This window comes from Solenopsis invicta, chromosome 16 (genome assembly GCF_016802725.1).
Source record: "Solenopsis invicta isolate M01_SB chromosome 16, UNIL_Sinv_3.0, whole genome shotgun sequence".
In the NCBI taxonomy this organism is placed as follows: Eukaryota; Metazoa; Arthropoda; class Insecta; order Hymenoptera; family Formicidae; genus Solenopsis; species Solenopsis invicta.
Genome location: NC_052679.1, coordinates 3,585,447 through 3,604,536, shown reverse-complemented (window position 1 = coordinate 3,604,536; position 19,090 = coordinate 3,585,447). Strand labels below are relative to the sequence as shown.

At 43.0% G+C, this 19,090-nt stretch overlaps 1 protein-coding gene across 2 annotated transcripts in view; it reads left to right on the top strand.

Annotated features, from left to right (window-relative positions):
• LOC105195902 (myocardin-related transcription factor B) overlaps nucleotides 1–19,090 on the top strand; it is a 209,379-nt gene that overhangs the window by 126,200 nt on the left and 64,089 nt on the right. For both annotated transcript variants that reach the window (XM_039458796.1, XM_039458793.1), the window contains exons 2-4: nucleotides 10,263–10,363; nucleotides 10,455–10,687; nucleotides 12,974–13,167. In XM_039458796.1, the coding sequence (XP_039314730.1) occupies nucleotides 13,086–13,167 (82 nt within the window). In that variant the 5' untranslated portion in view covers nucleotides 10,263–10,363; nucleotides 10,455–10,687; nucleotides 12,974–13,085. The remainder of the gene's footprint in view (nucleotides 1–10,262; nucleotides 10,364–10,454; nucleotides 10,688–12,973; nucleotides 13,168–19,090) is intronic.

Sequence of the window (19,090 nt, the reverse complement as noted above, 5' to 3'; positions counted from 1 at the left end):
CTAGACAAAAAGTCAAACGTTAGTGATTTAGTAGCACGTGAGAGAGTTTGCTTCTAAATTTCCCAAAACATTGCTACATATTTAGCATATTCCTATGTTAATTCATTCCACTAGTTTCTTGTAGTTTCTGATTCGTATTGTTTCCTAAACATTGTGCAATGTGTGTTTTATTCTACTCCATTCTTTCGTGGAAATTGAAATGCCTCGCGCATACCGATCTTTCTTCTATGCTCTATGCGCGTGCATCGAGATCGGTCCCATCGCTCTTCCCTGTCTCTCGTCGATTTACCGTCTCAAAAATCCAGGGCGAATATCCACGGAACGACCGTTCTTCGTGGAAGAGCGGAGCCGAAGAAAGGCTCGCGCGCTCCGCACGATTTTAACGACGAAAGCAGCGGATACGAAAGCATCGGAATTATTAATTAGGCAGTTCTTATGTCCGCGTCGCGCGGCACGGGTGCCGCGGGATCCACGGAGATATAAAATTAGCAATTTTATATACCGCCACCGCCGCCGGCTGACCGGCCGATTCTCAGACTCGTGCCAATATCGATTATTGGGCGGGTTTCTTGCCCGCCCGTGGGGCGATCTCCGGTATCAACAGCGCGGTGGGACTTTTTCTCTCGCCCGCCCTTTCTTTTAATTCTCCTCTTAATTATCTCCCCAAAAGAATGACGGTGCAACCGCGATGTCTTTCTTTCTGCCAAGTGGGAATTTAATTACGAATTCACGATACGCGAAGTGCCGCTCGAAAGCGGAAAGACCCTCTTACCTAGCGCGTAAATCTCGTTATCATTAAAGGCGCGCGACGGAATGACTTTCGATTCCCTCGCGCGATTCTAGAAAAGGATTTGATGGATTTCGTAGCAGGTACACACCTGGAGCACGCGTGGGCCCACACATGCACGCGCGTACCGGCCTATCACGCCTCCTCGCGTGACGTCACACCTGGCTATAACCGCCGGGGATCCGTCGAGAGAGGAGAGGAGTGAAAGGGCGAGTGTAAAAAAAAGGTCCCGATGAAGGGAGAAAAAAGGAGTGACCCGAACCGGTTCACGCCAGGTCAACAGCACGCATGCCACCCCCGTAAGACCCATCGTACATCGGCTTGATGTGCATTTACCGAGTGTGCGAGCATGAATCGCAGTAGAATTCTTCGCGATAGAATTAACTTTAATATATACACCCTCCGGGGAAGATAAAACGTATGAATCTCACCTTTCAAAACATTTTGTGGGGGATGGACATTATATTTGAATAGTTATATGAAATTTAAATGCGACGGAGAGAAACATTAAATGTGGAAAAAAACGGTTTTGCTGAAGTATCTAAAAATCTAGTTGGATACAGAGACCTGAAAATTGTTTTGCTGGACCATCAAAACAATTACGTGGGATGCTCAAACTGGTTGCTGAAATGTTAAAATTTTTTGCAGCATTGCTCATCATATGCTTAAAAGTCCTAATTATTTTGATGATGCAACAAATATTTTTAGATCTATTTCCAACTAAATTTTTAGATGCTTTGGTAACACTGTTTTTCTACGTGCGCGTATATGTTTTTCTCGATAATAAATTTGTTAAATCATCAAAATTTGCAGATCTGTATTCAGTTAAATTTTTAGATACTTTAGCAAAACCGTTCTCTCTATATGGAACCGGGCGATGTTTCGCTTGTCGTGCAAGTCATTAGCGTTATTATATACAGTATATATAAGGCCAACTTGTCTTATCCGGAATTACGCCAATTATGCGAAACTCTATCACGGTTAGTGAAATCCGTCGGCGCAAATCTAGAATTATCTGACGGGACGGGCAAAAGGCCGTCAGTCCGGTCCGATAACGAGTTATTAGTCAATCGTCGATAAGCTCTTCGTCATCGAGCGCTCTTCGTTCCAAGTGGCCTCTTCTCCCTCTCCTTCTCTCTCGTTCTCCTTGCCAGTTTCACTCTTGTTGCGATTTCTCCGCCGCTCAATTACCGTAAATACACGGAATAATAGCCGCGAGATTATTGGCGGCGTTTCGGAAGTTTTAATGAAAAGGACGCGCAATGTGCGGCAAGCCTGGTAGCAAATTATTCCACTCGCAACGCGCCGCGCCGGTCTCCGGCCGCCGAGCTGGCTTTTACTACTTCGACGCGCATCCTGCCATTTATCATTTGCAACGTGCAATCGAAGACGGAGGGGCAGAGCGTAACGAGAGTGTTGTACAAGGTTTCGAGCTGTGCATCGGTGTCTTGTAACCGCTGGCGCTGGCGCTGGCGAGAGGAGAGCAAAGCGGCGGGATAAGCCGAAACGAGATCGCTATCGAGGCGCTGTTAGGCTGTTTGTCACCTCTCGCGGGCGCGTGGGTCGCCGCCACTGTCCGCGAAACCGAGTGCGTGCAGTGTAGTTTTTAAAGCGGCGCTGTGAATATCCTGGCTTTGCAAAGGCGAAGAAGCCTGCGAAGAGCCGATTCGAATTCAGTCCGACTGCATTTGCGTGGCGGCGCATGAATGCGTGTACCGCTCAATTCGCGTGTCTCCGCTGCGATTCTCGGCTTCGCGTCTTCTTTATGCGCTATCGATTCGTAAAGCGAAATTTTTAAGAGATTCGTGGGAACAGGTGACTATGTAAAGATTACAATTTCTGAATATAGAGTCTCTCTCTCGCAACAGGTTTCATCAGGAATAATTTATTAAAATGCATATTTTTCTAAACTTATATTTATGGCATACAGAAAGAATAATTTTGCTGACATACGGATCTGAAAATAATTATGTTAAATCATTTAAAAAGTTGTATCAGATATTTAGTTTGGTTGCTAGAATGTCAAAACTGTCTGTGTGGTAACATTATCATGCCTGGGCCGCCTACGTAACTATTTTGATGGCTCAACATAAAATTATTTTCTAATCTGTATCGTATAGCTAAATTTTTAGATGATACAGCGAAATTGTTCTTTTCGTGTAAAAATTAATGAAATTTACTAATGTAAAAGCACAGAAAGATTTTCCCTATTAAACAACTAGAGTTACTTAAACTTCTTTATTTTTAAACGCTATTCTCGCTCCCGGCCACATTTCGCTCGTCATTTTTCTCGGACGTTCCCGGAGATATCGCGAGAATGCGGAGGATAAATCGAAAGGTATATCATCGGTAGCAGCGGCCTATCGGCGAATCGTTGCAAGGCTGTTCGTCATCTCACGCTTGGCTAGTTTTGCCGCGGCATAAGCCCGCTTTGCCGACACGCGACCTACACACGGCGGCGCGCGACAGCTCTCCCCGCCGTCCTTTTTCCGCTCGCGTAAGAGGAACGGCACTCGCCCGACGCCGAGCGTCCTTTTTTTCCCCTCTTTCCCTCGACCCTCGCGACGAGAGAAGCCCGTCCCTCTCGCCACCCACCCGATTCGACGCGACGGATGGCGAGAACTCGCGATGGCATAAGGGAATAAGACGGAAATAAGATACGGCACAGCTGATACGCCTTCGCCCGCCGATTACGCGCGCTAGGTGTACGCCGAAGATTGTCGATGATGTCATTCTCGACTATAGATATATACTCACGGCGAGCCAAGTGCAGGACATTGGCTGGCCGATTATAGATACGCACTTCTTGTCGCGGACACGAAGGGCGCCGGCGGCAAGGAAAACTTTCAATGGGGCATGCAAATTTCATTATCGGTTCGTAACTAGTGCGAGACGCATTTCAATTAGTCACTGAGCGATTCGGTAATACTTGTAAACAGGCACGGGGCACGTTTTACCATTCAGAGAAAACGAGCGAGGAAATAACGGAGACAACTCACGTGAAGAATCGGCTGTCTTTCTCAGTTTGTCTCTTTGTAGCTGACAGCTCATATACAATTTTTTATCTTATCGGTACACTGAAAAAAAAGGCTGTAATATGAATTAAAACGCGTTTCGATTTGATTAAACATCGAATCATGGACTGTCAGTAATATATATGTAATTGATTCAATTAAATTTTATTCATCCAACTATTCATTATTGTCTTTACTTTTAATCTCTTTAATACTATGTTGCATTAACAAGATATTTCCAATTAGACTGATTCAACAACGCTTTTCTATGTGTACACATTATAAGAAATAATATATATTTTATTTAGTATAGAATATCAATAAGCTGATCTTGAACTTATTATCTTTACGGGACATCTCATACATCTTTCTTTTTCACGGTAATTAATTAAATTAACTGCATAGTTTTCTTTTTATAGACACGTCGTCATTATCACAGAATTAATGCTCTAAGATTATTTACATCCGCGATAATTGCAATAACGTGCCGGTTATATGGGTCAATCTCAGTAAATTCGCTCGACAAACCCCGACGGGACGAAATTCATGTCGGCGACAAAGTGAAGGGAGGTTTGTGTGTTGCGTTCGGAGCCGCAGCAAGCTGCGCCAACGATATCAATCATCCAGCGCGACCGAGAGCGAGACTTTCACCACGACGACAACAACGAAGACGTCGATGCGGCCGGCCACACGAAATCCTATAACAGCGTACGCTTTAAAAACTTTACGATTTTGATGGCCGCCGGAGTTCTTCCGTGCGATCACCTCGCGACCGCGTCCACCCACGATCCATCATCGCGCTACCATCGCCAAGGAGAAATCGCGCGGCGATTCAATGGTATCGTTGATCCGTTCCGCGCGGCGGGGATCAGTAGCGCGCTCGATCCGGTCGATCGAACGTGCGCCTTGATCAAGACGATCTCCGCTCGCGTCCCGCCTACGCGCGATCGCCGAGATAGCGAGATGATGAAGAAATAAGCCGAGCGGAAGGAGACTTTGAGTTGGTATATAGCGGTGCCGTCGACTTTTCGTGCATCATCGAGTGAATTCGAAAATTTCCACTCAACCTTAGAAGACTACGAAGGTTTCATTGTACTTTTAATTTATCTTATATACTCAATATAGGTAACTGATAATTGATATAATTTGATGCAATTTATAAAGTTGATGCAACGTTTTTGCGTTAACGTTCAATGTCAATACATTTAATAGAAAAGACACGATGATGTATCTCACGGAGGTCTCGTCGGGAGAGAATGCAACGGCGAAAGGGCGCGTTAAAAGCTACTACTGATGCGCTGCGCCATATTTCTCAAGACGAATTTTATTGAGGAAGTTGGGTGGTGGGCTGGCGAAGGTGGAGGAGAGGAGAGCCGCGGGAAGTATTGAATTCATCGGTACGCATTGTCGACAAGATATACGAAGCTGGGGGTTACGGGTTAAGTGGGCCCTGTACCTCCGGTAAATAAGTCTCCCCGCGCTCACTCGAGTACGCGTTTCGCGCGAGCGAGCGAACGCGTGTGAGCGTCGCGGACCCATGTGCATGCATGCATGCATGGATGCATCCGTTGTCTCTCGCGTGCCTCCGAGAGTGCACACTGGCCACGATGCGCTCGGCCACAGGGCCGACCGCGCTTTCTCAGGGCAATTTATAATCGTACGGGTTCAATGCGAGCCCGTGTGGGACGCCCGAGAACAAAGGGAGACACCCCGTAGTAGACGCAACGCGAGGCGGTGCGGCTCTCTCTCTCTCTCTCTCTCTCTCTCTCGGCGGTTTTCCTCGCGGTAGAAGGATCTCGTCGGGAGGAACGGCGGAACGCCCGACGCGTCGTTGATTAGTCGCTTGAGTACGCGCGGTGGAGTACTCGTTAGAGCGATTCTTCGACTTCCCGGACGTTGATACCACACTCCCGGGGACTTTTCTCGACGAGTGGCCGCGTCGCGCGTCGCGCGCCCCTCGATTCCAATTAAAACTTTACGACTTGCGGCGCGCGGTACGTCCGGGGGACGCATTCCGCGATTAATTTGTGTTTCACGCGTCGTTATTGTCTTTACAGTAATACTTGTGCGACCAACCGCGCGCGTGCATGAGGGGGAGATCGGTCTCTTGCTCGTGCGGTTGATTGTACTTGCGTTCCGCCACCGAGCCGAATGTTCAACGTTCCTCGGGAGTCATTCCTCGGAACTTTCCTTCCGGACGTTCCTTCTACGACGTCGGCTCTAGCGTCGCAGCTGTTTTATCTATATTTTACGTGCGCCAATTTGTTTGCTGTGAAAGAGAATTTTTTTATCGAGGGTGAACTAGAGATACGACGTGTACGATTTCGATAGAGATTTTCGCTGGAAAATCGGCGCGAGGATAAACTCTGCTGATTTTCGAGATCATAGAGATCATATCCGATGTAATCCGCGATGGAGGCGATCCTCGGTACGATTCAGGGAAAAGGAATCTCCGTGCGTGGATATTGTTTGTACGTAACTTACATATACAGGAACAAGGTACAAAGCGGCGGTTCCACGTGACCCACGACCTCGCCTCTAATGAGCGGCAAAGCTTACGGCTATTGTAAGGGAATCTCCTCCTACCGCGTCGTCGAGGGCTTCTCTCCGTTTTCTTCGTGCTCTGCCCTCCACCCGAATCCTTTCTCCGGCCCCCTGGCCGTGCTCTCGTACGTTTAACTCGAATACAATAAGGCAGAAGAAGTTTCGATCCTCCTCCGTCCGTATGATTCCGCATGGAGGTACATTTATCATAGCTTACGTATGCTAAAACTTGCCCGCGCTACAAAAGGAGATTAAAAAGAATATCTCCGTTCAAGGATTGATATGCAAAGTGCGTCGGAACTTCCGTAATTTTAACAATAGATTTTATTATCAATTTAGAATTAATTTTCTTGCTAAAATCGAGATAAGGCAAAAATGTTCCAGTAATCGGACATGTGACGATGCTGAATCGAGATTATTGAATTTTTGCAAAGATTTATAACTTAAAAATGATCTAAAATTTATTGAAATAAAAAATATTATTAAAATACAAACATTTTGTTATTCCTAACATAATAACTTGTAAAGCATCTAAATATGAATCAATATTTAATATAAAACGTTTGTTTTTAACATACTGTTTATAAAATAAATACAAAAAATATTTTGGCAAGTGTATAATGTTTCTTAAAAAGTTTTAAGAACATTATCAACATTACTTTAATCTAGTTGTATAACAAATTAATTTTTTTAACGTTGATTTTTATAATATTAAAAATTAAAGAATTTAAAATTTACAATTTTAATATTGTAAAAAGATACATTTACGATCAATAATAATAAGTCTCTATGTAAATGTAACAGGGATATGTTTGGTCATTAGATCATATATTTTATTAATAGATTCTTAATTAAAAGAGAATTGACTTGGATGTTAGTATCAACACACACACACACATACATTCTATATTTAATTGGAATAAATTCTTACTCGATTCGTGACTTACATCACAGATCAGATGCTAAGAACCGCGACATTTCGCGCAGAATCTCCGCGGGTCGCGATGACCGCGCGGTCATCGCCAAGAGGAAGATCGGTGATTCCACGAAGCGATCGAAGCAAGAGAGAAAAAAAGGTTGAGACGCAACGGGAGAGAGACGACCCGACTCGAGTAAACCCGCGAGCTCGCCGCACCGTTCTTGTCGAGAGAATCGAACCGGGCGCGGCGAAGGGGAACACCCTGTACATGCCGACGACATTCCCGAAGTGCAGCGTGCAGTTTTTCGCAGCTACCGGTGCAGCGGCGGGTAGCCTGTGACGAGCGAGCGAGTGACTCAGAGGCTTCGAGGTAGACGCAAGGGCGAAACAACACGCACGTGCTCCCTCGCGTACGCGTCTCTTCTCTACGTGCACGTTCGCGTACACGTGTATGCACGCGCAGCCTGTGGGATCGCGCGGAGAGATTGCGGTGAGGAGAGGAAAAAGAGAGAAGGGGAGCGCGAGATTTATTTGCCCGAATTTCGATGGCCGCCGCCGCCGCCGTCGCCGTGGCTGCGCCGCTTCCGAAGAATGCATCTCGCATTCGGAATCTTTCGCGGAATATATCTTACGGCAGATTCTCCCGAGGGGGTTCCCCTCGAGTGTTCGATCGTTGCTTTTCCGCCGTCGAGTTTGCTCTCGCTGCATCGAGGATATTCAACACTGTTAAATTCATAATGTCGAATTTTATCCAATTTTAGTTATTTTTAATCATTCCTGACTTAAGTCGCCGTTGCTCAGTATGTCGTTAATTCAGCTAAAACAATGGAGTTGAATACATTAATTCAAGAAATATTAAATTAAATCCAAATTCAGTTTACTATTTACTAGAAACACACATGAACGCTGTTTACTTTGAAACTAAGCGATTCAATCACAAAAGTTGAGAGAGATTGTTCATACATTATGTGTTAAAATAATAACTATTGACATACATAGAAATTAAAGGCAACAAAACGTTATTTAATTGAATCAAAGAATTGATTTAAATGTTATTTTTTTTCAATATTTAACAATGAACGTGCTTGTTTATTTTATTTAATGGACGATGTCGAAGGGAAAATATTTCACGTATTTTTCGTGATTTATATTTCATGAGAAAATACATAAAAAATATTCTGAAATCACGATGCATCCTGGATTTAGAAACATCTTGACAACGCGTCGAAATTCATTTTCAAAATTAAATAATTGATTATTATCAGCGGACTCGTGATCGTTATTCCCGAGCTGGCTCTCGCGACGATATCCGATAAATCAATATCCGACCAACGATCGGAGACGTGCGTCTCGCCGATGATGTATCGCTTTGTCGTGGATTCTCTCGAATCGGCGCTATTAGGCCATCGACATTGCCGATACTTTTTGTGAGGGGAAGTCACGCGAGGTGAACCTCGCGTGTCCCATGTGTGTCCCGTAAACGACGGCGGACTAGTACTGCGTTTAACTAATGTGTCGGACCGGTTAGGAGCGTATTGATCAGAGACCGAGGCTAGATTTATGTCGGCGAATGATTCACGGCACGTGATTTACAGCGGATTGTCCGGTACGCGCGCATACTGATTGAGCATTTATGCCGCTCTCCCGGCACCGTGCGGCACACTAATCATTTATTGGGTTAAGGTGAAATTCTCCTTCCCTCCGCCGGAGGGTACATTCGGATTTCTTATTGCTTTCTGCTCTGGCCTACAGCATTTTGATACGTGGCAAATGCACAGAATCGAAGACTTTTGCAGAAAAAGAATTAATTAAACTATTGCAAAGAAAGAATAAATTAGTGAAAAAAAACGCATAAAAGATGTTTAATTAAACAAATTTAATTAGTCTGAAATAATCGAGTATTCAAACATATGTGATAATTATGATTACACTGAAAAATTAATCGTTCTTTTACAAGCAAGAATTTTGATATAAAATCACGAGTAAATAAATTGATTAAAAGTAAATTGTTCAAATTATTAAAACAATGTATTTGTCAAGAAATATCGTATCGAAATATCACGGATTTAAAATAACTCGATTTAAAGATCAAGTTTCTGCGTTTAAATACTCCTTGGCTCTACGTCATTCTCTTCTTTACGCGACGCGCATTTAAATATCTTACATTTCCTGAAATTTGATAATTAATTTATTGATAAAATTTCTCGGGAAATCGAATTACGGAATCGGAGTTACGTACTCGATTCGCGGCGTTTATGTAAAGCCCACAGTGCAGGCACACGGCAGTCAGCGTGGTTACGTTTTAGAAAGCGCGTTCACCCTAACGGCGTCGCAAAAATCGCGTTTCCGTCGCCGATCGGAGTATTCGAAAGTCCCTTGGGAGCGGTGCTCCTCGTTTTTCATCTCTCGCTCTCTTCGATCCTCGATTACGAAGGCAGGACACGCGTCTTACCCGTAGAATGTCGCCGTAACGAGGGGGCCCTCTCCTCCTTCTCTCTTTCGTCTCTCCTTCCGCGCGCGTCCTCGCGGGGATGCACTGCGACTCCTCGACACCGCCGTTCTCCTCAGCATCCCACCGGGTGATCCCCTCGGTACCGATGAACGTTTAAATTAGGCAGGGAATCCCTCGGAATGCGCGAAAGAAACCACGAGATCGGCATTCCGCGAGGTTTTGATACGTCTTTGGGCGTATCGCGTTCGTGGAGCATTATTAGTCCTTATGCGGCAGGAATGACTCTTAAGGGCCCGACCCGCGATCCTTCGCGCCGCGGCTTCGAAACTTGCACATTTTAAATCCTGCCCGCCAGCAGCGACTTGTTCGCGATGACGTCTTTGCATTTTTTTTTTTTTTTTTTTACTCTACATATGTGATTATTTTGTATTTCTTTATAGTCATACTTCATCATGCTATTGCGTATTTGCATTTGTATATTCAATTTAATGATGTATTACACGTGGTCCTTAAATTACGCTAACTCGAGGAAACTTTTGGTTTCAGAGTCTGGCCACAGGTTGGACAGCGGCTCCCCGTTTTGGAGGATTCAGCTTGACCAGGACCTTCTGGATACCATCAGCGCGATCTATCCGGAGTGGTTTAAGGTAAGGCCTATTTTATCCTACCCTCGCGCCGCACCAGAATCGGCGTGCTCGTTGAACGAATGCGGGATAACGAGGTACGCTCCTCGTGCAGGATTACACTAACAGTCGAGCAGCATCGACGTCGTCCACCACGTCCTCAAACGCTTCCGGCGCGCAATCCTGCGACGACAGCAGCGCTACCGTGGTCGTCGTCGCCGAACGCGGCGGTGAGCACAAGGTCGCCAAAGGCGACGCCAAGTCGAAGTCCAAGGCGAAAAAAGCGGACGGCCATAAGGATAAGGACCGGGACAGGAAGGACCCTAGGCGCGACGCCAAGGACGAGAGGTGAGATAATTTGCCGCGCCGTATGCAGATTACGCGACGCGGCGGAGAGCAAAAAGGCCGAGAGCTCGCCGAGATACAAGAGGCTCGAGTTGTATCGAACGAATATTAATAAAACCTCGTGAAACAGCGAAATGAGGAGAATATCCGAGTCACGTTATCACCTTCCACCGGTTTCCACGCGATCATAACCGGTATACACGCGTCCCGCGTGCAAACAGAAATAATAGACAAAGTACGCGTGTCGCCGATCGCGCGCTGGGCGTTAACGCAGGGCGTTATCGCGATCGAGAAATAGACGCGTCGTTGCTCTCGGCACCTGCCTCGATTATTTTAACAAGCCTCGCGGTCTCCTCCCCGACGCTTTGTCGCGCGTCGCCCGCGTCATTACCTCGGGAGACGTTATTTCTATTAGTCCGCGACGACGACGGACGCACCGCGCCGACTTTGCAGAAACGCAGCAGGAAAAAGACAACTTGCTAAGTAGCGGATTATCGCACCGGCCCGGCAGACGTTCTTGTCTGAGATTTCACGACTCGCAGGGACTTTTCGACAGGCGCCTCAGTTTAACGATATTTTAACATAAAAATAGTTTAGTGATGTCAACACTTTGTCTCTGCCGTATCACTCATATCTAAATGACGTATGACTTTCTTTCATCATCCATTTGTGGATGACAGTTTTATTTACGATTAATTTTATTAGATGTTTAAAACATTTACAGCTTAATACTTAAAGTGTTATTTAACATTCAAAAATAATATTTAATTGTAGCAATATCAAATAAGGATTGATGTTAAAACTCTGAATTAAAATGTTGTTAATTGGAAAAATATTTGAGTACTTGAAACAAGCTCCAAACTATACTTGATTTCAAATAATAATTAAGTCAAAGTTTACGTGACAATTTTGGAATAAATTACCTAAGGAAGTAAGTGTTGAGAGTCGGTATGTGATGTGAATAATATCGCTATTTTAAATACGTTTGCAACAAAAATATTTTGAGACATATTATATATATATTTTTTTTTATTTAAAAAGCTTTATTTTTAAAAAAATTTATTTTTTTTTCTCAAAAAATTCAAAATGTCTTATTTTTTTTCATCGCTATTGTACTCCCTTGAGTCGGGGGGCAGCAAAATTAGTTCTCTCGCGGGTCTCCGAGCGCCTCAATTCGCCGCTGCGAGTTGCGAGATCGCGCGAGATGCTAGAACCGAGCGGACGATTAACCCGCAATTTAGTATCAGTACCGCGTGTAATCGTTACGCGAGAATATAAACGCTCTTAACGACCGGCTTCCTATCTCCAGCTGTGACGAGTAATCTTTTCTCGGAACTTTCCCCTCGGCATCTTAAACTGCCTCGCCGGATCGTTGGGCTCTTCACGCTTTAAAATCTTTAATCGGCTCGCCAACTTCTCTACGTATGAATTCCGCGCGTGTAATTTTCTCTCTGAACTTTTCTCCGAGATAAACGGAACAGGCGAATCTTTTGCGTGACATTTCGCTCGCGAGCCATCTGGATCCGCGACGGTCTCACGGACCCATCAAGATAAATGTTTTTACCCTTCGAAGAGACTAGGACGCTTATTCTTACCCTTTCGCCACAGAAGGAGCGCGACTCGATATTTTCTTCGTCTATTATGCTAAAATTATTTGCAACGTGCACGTTTATTTTTACAGTATTTACGTCATATTTGTTTTACACGATGTTCACATTATGCAGGAACAAAAATTAGAAATGTGTATTTGCTCTAACAATAAAAGTATTATAAAAATTCAATATACTGTGATATTAAAGAATTCATGTCCTTGTAACGTTAAATAAATCTCTTTCCACATATCAAAATAAGATACTTCATCTTTATAGTTTATTCAAGACAGAGCCGGTTCGTGGAAATTCTCGACATAGAAATGACGTATTATTTCTATATATTTTTATTCAAGATCGAGTAGAGACTCGCGCGAGAGGATATACACTCGAGATATAAACTCTCGACGTAGATACAACTCGACGTTTCTTGCTCGGTGAAGATTCGCCCCGCGCTCGAAGAGAAGGAAAGAGCCAGCCGTTTCCGACTTTACTTTCTGATGAAAACGTCGTCCGATCGAGTGTCGATTGATCCGTCATTCCGTCATCCGCAGCAAAAACATGCCGCGAAGGATCTGGGGTTCGATTGACACTCCGGCAGGCTCGATCGGTCCTCTCTTCGAGCCGACGCGACGTATGAAAGATTAATTCACAAAACGGCGACGTTTTGCTCGTTTCGGTCCGTTCTTCGGGCCTGCAGGGACACTGGAAACGGTAAGAAAGGGACGAAGCCCTCGCCGCAGCAGGATAAGGCAGCGGCGAACGCGGCAGGAAGGAAGGCCGCGAGTGCAGTTCCAGGATCGGAATTGAAGATGGCCGAGGGCAATCAGTCGCCGCCGAAGGCGGAGGTCGACGATTCACCCCTCCAGCACTCCATGGATCGCAACAAGGAATGTGAGTACATCTTTCCTTTCAACATTGCGTCCCAAAATCTTAGTTTAGTGTAAGAATTTTGAGAAGTGATCGCCTGTGTCGCCCAGACCTTTCGCAGGGTCTTCTAGAGAAAAGCTGTTTAAACTTCAGCCACTTTTATGTAGAAAGAATTAACAAGCTTTTCGTTAATTTCTTCGGAAACATTGGCATAAATAATTTTTTTTTTTTAATTGTGTCCAATTCTTTCTTCTTTGGTAAATTATTTTGAATCAAAATTATACATAATTTTGAATAAAAATATAATAATTATACATATAAATAAAAAATTAAAGTATTTTTTAACTTTAAATTTTTTAATTTATGAATCCTTAAGAGACAAACTCTCTTGTAACTGGATTTCCGACTTTCAGCAGAATTCTATTCAGCTTTTTGATTGTAAATTATATTGATTAATTCGCGTGTCGGTCAACGAAAATAAATGGTGGAATCGTCCGCGACACTTTGTGTGATACATCAAGTTCCGTTCGCCGACACTCGCTCTTCCTTCTTGCAATTCGTTCTGTCACCGTTTCTCGAGGCGCATCTACTTCCCCCCCGAGAAACGGAAGCGTCGCCTCTCGACGTCCGGAATAAATGATGAAAAGACCTAACGGTCCCCGTCGCGACGATCGCTTCCGATCGAATAATCGCGCGCGGGATATTCGCTATTATTATGCGATGCACTCCGAGTTGTCCATGTTGCGTGCTCGTCGCCGCAGTTACATACCCCGCGATGTTATACCGGCGGCACCAAGCGGTATACCTCCTCGGCAAGAGGCGCCTGTAATCGAGGAGGAAGGCGCGCAGATGGCTCTTTTTAACATTCGCGGGCAACTTGCCATTATATCCCACGGCGACTGTAATCATCCGCTCGTTATTCGGCGCATAGCGAACGGCCCGCGATTATCGATTCGGAATCCGGCGATTTTTTATCCAATAAAGAAACGCGCGGGGCTTTTAACCGTCGTGCAAAATGCAGCTCTCCGACTCATTCGCTACTGCTACCCACTTCCGCTACTACTGCCGGCGATCGGTCGATCGTTCCTCAAGCTTAGATCCCCGTTTGTATTCAGTACGCAACTTCCCACGGGCAGGTACAAGCATCAGTCATACATCGACGCTACCAGAGTAGAGTATTTAATATTGACTCTTTAAACACGCGAATAATCGACGGTATCCCGATAGGAATAATATTTTAATTTTACATAGGAATAATTTTTTTGTTGTAAATTGAATCTCGTACATAATAGTTCTTTCAAATCCTAAGAAATCGAAAAGCCAGCTTAAAAATATTTACTCTTCAGTTTTTAAATACAACCAGTCTCCATTCAGGATATCAAAGATACATCTGACGTTCTTAATGTACGTTGAATAAACGAAAATGATTTCAAAGAGATCGCCCGAGGACAGGCGTGTAAATATATCTCGATGCCGCTTTAAAAACTTCGCGGCGGGTTCCTTCCGCAAGTGAATCGAACGCGTGCCCAGTTTTTTTTTTCTTTTTTTTCTTTACGTCCACAAATTCCGCGGTGTATACATATATACGTCGATTCGTCGTGGTCCTCGTTAAAGCCACAGGCCATCGCGTGCGCAGTCTTTAGAACGCAGTCATAATGTCGCGTTTATCGATCGCCTTTTTCTGTAATTACTTGCCATCAGGCGCTCTCGAAGTGCTCTCCCTTCACGGTCTGCGCGAAGGACGCGCGTCTTGCAACGAGAGCACACGCGGCACGCCTGAACAATGCGCACGTACCACTTTTACGAAGGAACACAATGTGCCCGTGGACGGCCGTGAAAAAACTATATAACGGCCTTTTGAAAGTTTTTTTTAAATAAGATTTCAAAAGACACGCGATTTCGAAATGATCTATCATGAGGCACGTGAGTCTATAAAAAAAAGTGGAATGTCTATAAAGATTTAAATAAGCAGTTTAAGCGGTTTATTCGAGATAAGACCGCTTTTATTAAAGTAACATATTGATTTATACACGGAAAGAATAATTTTGGTGAAATACAGATCTGAAAACTAATAATTATGTAGAGTTATTTAAAAAATTATAGCAGATGTCTAACTTGGTTTTTATAATGTCAAAATTGTTTGCAGCAACATTATTATGCTTGTGCGTTCTATATGCATAATTACTTTGATGGCCCAATATAAAATTATTTTCTAATCTGTATCTATCTAAATTTTTAGAGTCTGTGCAGTAAAATTATTCTTTCCGTGTATACATTTTATATGTTTTTTTAAACGTAACTATAACGTTCTGTTTAAAAAACGTTGTTTAATTGTGTTACTAGAGAAAAGTTAGGAATCAATTTTAATACATTTAATAGTAAATTTATGTATGTGTATGCCGATATTATTGAATCCCCGAAAAATTTGGCAAATGAATTTCGATCTGTACGTTTGTCCGATCACCTGTGCATGTGCACGTATATGTGTGTGTGTATATATGCGACTGTCTACGGGAAAGAGACAGTGCCGGGCATTCGTGCAGACAGGTAGGTGCAGATTCGCGTGTGAGAGCCGTGTACACGCGTGTATATATATGTATATATATATACACACACACAAGAGACAGAAGGCGTGCCTATTTATAACGGTGATATCATCGCCGATTACCTACGCTTTCGCGTGGACAATCGTAAATTCTCGTAGCAGAAGGGTGCGGGTTTGATGCCTTACCGAATATCCGTCGCAATCCTTCTTTTAATTTTGTTTTTATCTCATTATATATATTTTTTTGTTAATGTTATATGTTTTATATATTTAACATATATTTTTAATTGTTATCTTTATTTGCTTGATACTGAAGAATAATTCAAAATTTACAAATAAACAGTTTGATTAATCAAGAATCTTTGAATCATTCTTTTTTTTACTGGCTCTCGCAGGCTAATTATCCTGATCATGTTCTCAATATTTTAAGTAAAGCGAATAGAAACTATATAAAAAGAAAATAACAGAAGATTGACATAAAAAAGGAATAAATTTATAAATTTTTATTACTGCACGATGATATTAAACATTGAGAAAAAAAATCGCTAAATTCTTTACTTAATTCATATTCACTGTTAGTTGACCTATTGATTTTTATTTGTTTTTGATGCCTCTAAATTTGCATAATTTTTCATAATTTGTATTAACTTTCTCTACGAAAACATCATATCGGTAAAATTAGGATGTGCCTTGTTGTTCCTTGATGTTACCATTATTTCGTAGCGTTGCAAAACAACGTAATGAATCTCTCGGTGCTCATTCGCGGGTGTATCGCGTGTACTTGAAACGCGAAAGTACACCGGTCACTGATTATGCCGAGCTAATTATCGTCGGCGTATCTCGCCCTAAACGACGACGACGATGCATGCACTCGTTATACCGGCGGCGCGCGAATTTGCGCGCTCGTTTCGTAATGGAAAATTATGTCGGAATTATGCGCCGTGCGCTTCGAGGGACCTCCTTTCCATCTCGTAAAACTGATAACCTCGAGTAGCTCCGCGACCGCGCGCTTAATGAGACATCATCATTAATAAAACGTCTCACGCGACAAGCTCGTTCGGTCGTTATAAAAATTGACGCGTGCTTTTTTCCTTCTTTTTTTTCTTATCAAGCGAGGTTTTTTACGAACAAGATTGATATAAAATTCTCGTTGTTGTGGATTCTATAATGTTAGCTCCTTTCTCATTTCATAATTACTTGTGTTCATTAAAAGCTATAGTAGCTTTATTTTCAAATTCTTTCAAAGCAAGAAATGCCTTGCGAATAAAATTTCATTCTATTTATTAAGTGTATCGCAAATTATCTCGTATTTCCAAGACTTCAGAGTCGCCGCTCTGTCTTTAATGATGTAAAATTCTAAATCTACCAGTGAACGATGAGAAAAGCGAAAGCACAAGGTATCTCCATCGTCAAACGAATCGCGGGGAAACGAATTTCTTGACGAGCGCTAATTGACGTCAGTGATAATGCGTACGAGACGTCTACAGAGATTTCGTGTAATTAAAAGGAAGGAACTTCCTCTTCCTCATAAACCCGTATCGCGATGACTCCTCGCCGATTGTTACGCTTATCTGTTACGCTTATCTGTACGAACATCAGCGCGATACGGACGACAAATATTACTTCAAGCGAGCGTCTCAGGAGAGCTTCACCGATGTGTTTGGCTTCCGTCCATCTTACCTTTCGTACGGGTACCGCACGGCGACCTTCGTACCGTTGCATTTATCAAGGCGGCAATGTACTAGTTGACGGGTACTAGTTAGCGTACCGAAGAAAAATGCGTTATTAACAATAAGACAAGATGTTCTCGACGATTTATGGCAACAACTACGCACCTACGAGAAAAACAGTTCCGTGACGTGGTTAATCACGCATGTTTGTATATTTTCGAATTTTTGCCCTTTTTTTACGTTAACCTATGAAGATGAAGATTAGGCGGTCACACCGAGTAACAAATTGCTCACCTGCTCGAATTACGGGCTGTGATACTCCGCGCATCCACTTTTTATCGATCGCTCGTTACACCAACGGTGTTTCCTCGTGTAAGCAAGTTAACAAGACGGATTTACGGGGTCGTATCTTTGATTCCGGGAGGTCGGTTAAAATCTAGAAAAACCGATTCGATCAGCACGTACCCGCCGTTCGCGCTTTTTCATCTAAACGTAGCCGAAAGCCGCGCGCATTATCGGCGTCGAGTGTCGACCCGGTTTGCGGGTATACGGCGCGCCTTTACCGGATTTAATTATATGACCGCTCTCGTTGGTGACCAACTCTTTGAAAAGTCCACTGGCCGGCGCAACGGCCAATTACGCGACTGCGAAAACCGCGTTTTTCATCGCGCCGCGGTGAAACGGGACCCCGGTGCGCAACACAATCGCTCGATTTTCGAGGGTTCGCGGCAGTGACGGTGAAATTAATTAAATGAAAAGCACGATCGTAACTCTCGGCTTTTGTCGGACCGTAAAAGCGGGCCAGCAACGCGCTTTTACGGTCTCTCGCCGAGACGCGAGGCGAGGCGAGGCGGCCCTGAAAACACGCTCGTCACCGAAGTAACCCACTTCGTGTTCGCAACCCTCCACGTGAGCTCTTTTGTCCGCGAATTTTCGCAGCGTGAATCCTTTGAGAGAATTTTAATAACAGATTATCTCTCTTTTTCTTTAAGAATGATAATAATAATTTGTCAATTTTATCTCGTACTCTTTTTATTTACACGAAAAAAAGTGAATTTAGAAATATCAACTTAGTGCCCGGAAAAAAAAATTTGTGTTGAAAAACTAAAATATTTAATCCGATACGTGCAACTAAATATGAGTTGGTTTAATTAAGTCTTGGTTGAAAAATTTGAATGGTTGATATGAATGAACTATGTCCTTTTTTTATGCAACTAAATATTTTAGTCTTTTAACAAATTTGTTTTCTCAGCGCGTTAATACCTAATTCAAGTTTTTCTATCATTGCTAAAAAAATGTCTATTAAAGATAAGATAATGATTGTTAAACTTTGGCAACAACGGTAGTTATCACTATTCTAAGGATCTTAGTTGACATGACTATAATTCAACTAATCTTTTCTCTGTACACTTGGAGCAAAAATTGTAATAATGTCAACTATAAGGGGTCAGCTATACAAATTTTATTAACTATAATACAATAATTATTGCAGCTGAGTTAATTATTATTACAACTATTTTTTTATTAATTCTCTTAACTATTAACGTAGCTGCAATAACTATATTATTATAGTTCACTTAACTATATATTATAATTCTATTAACAAAATTTTGTATGATTATCTCCTTATGGTTGCCACCATTGCAATTTTTTCTTTCATTGTAAGAAGAGAAAAAAATTAAATTTGTTACTTTTTTTATACTTTTTCAGAGATCCTTTTTATTTCTGTTGA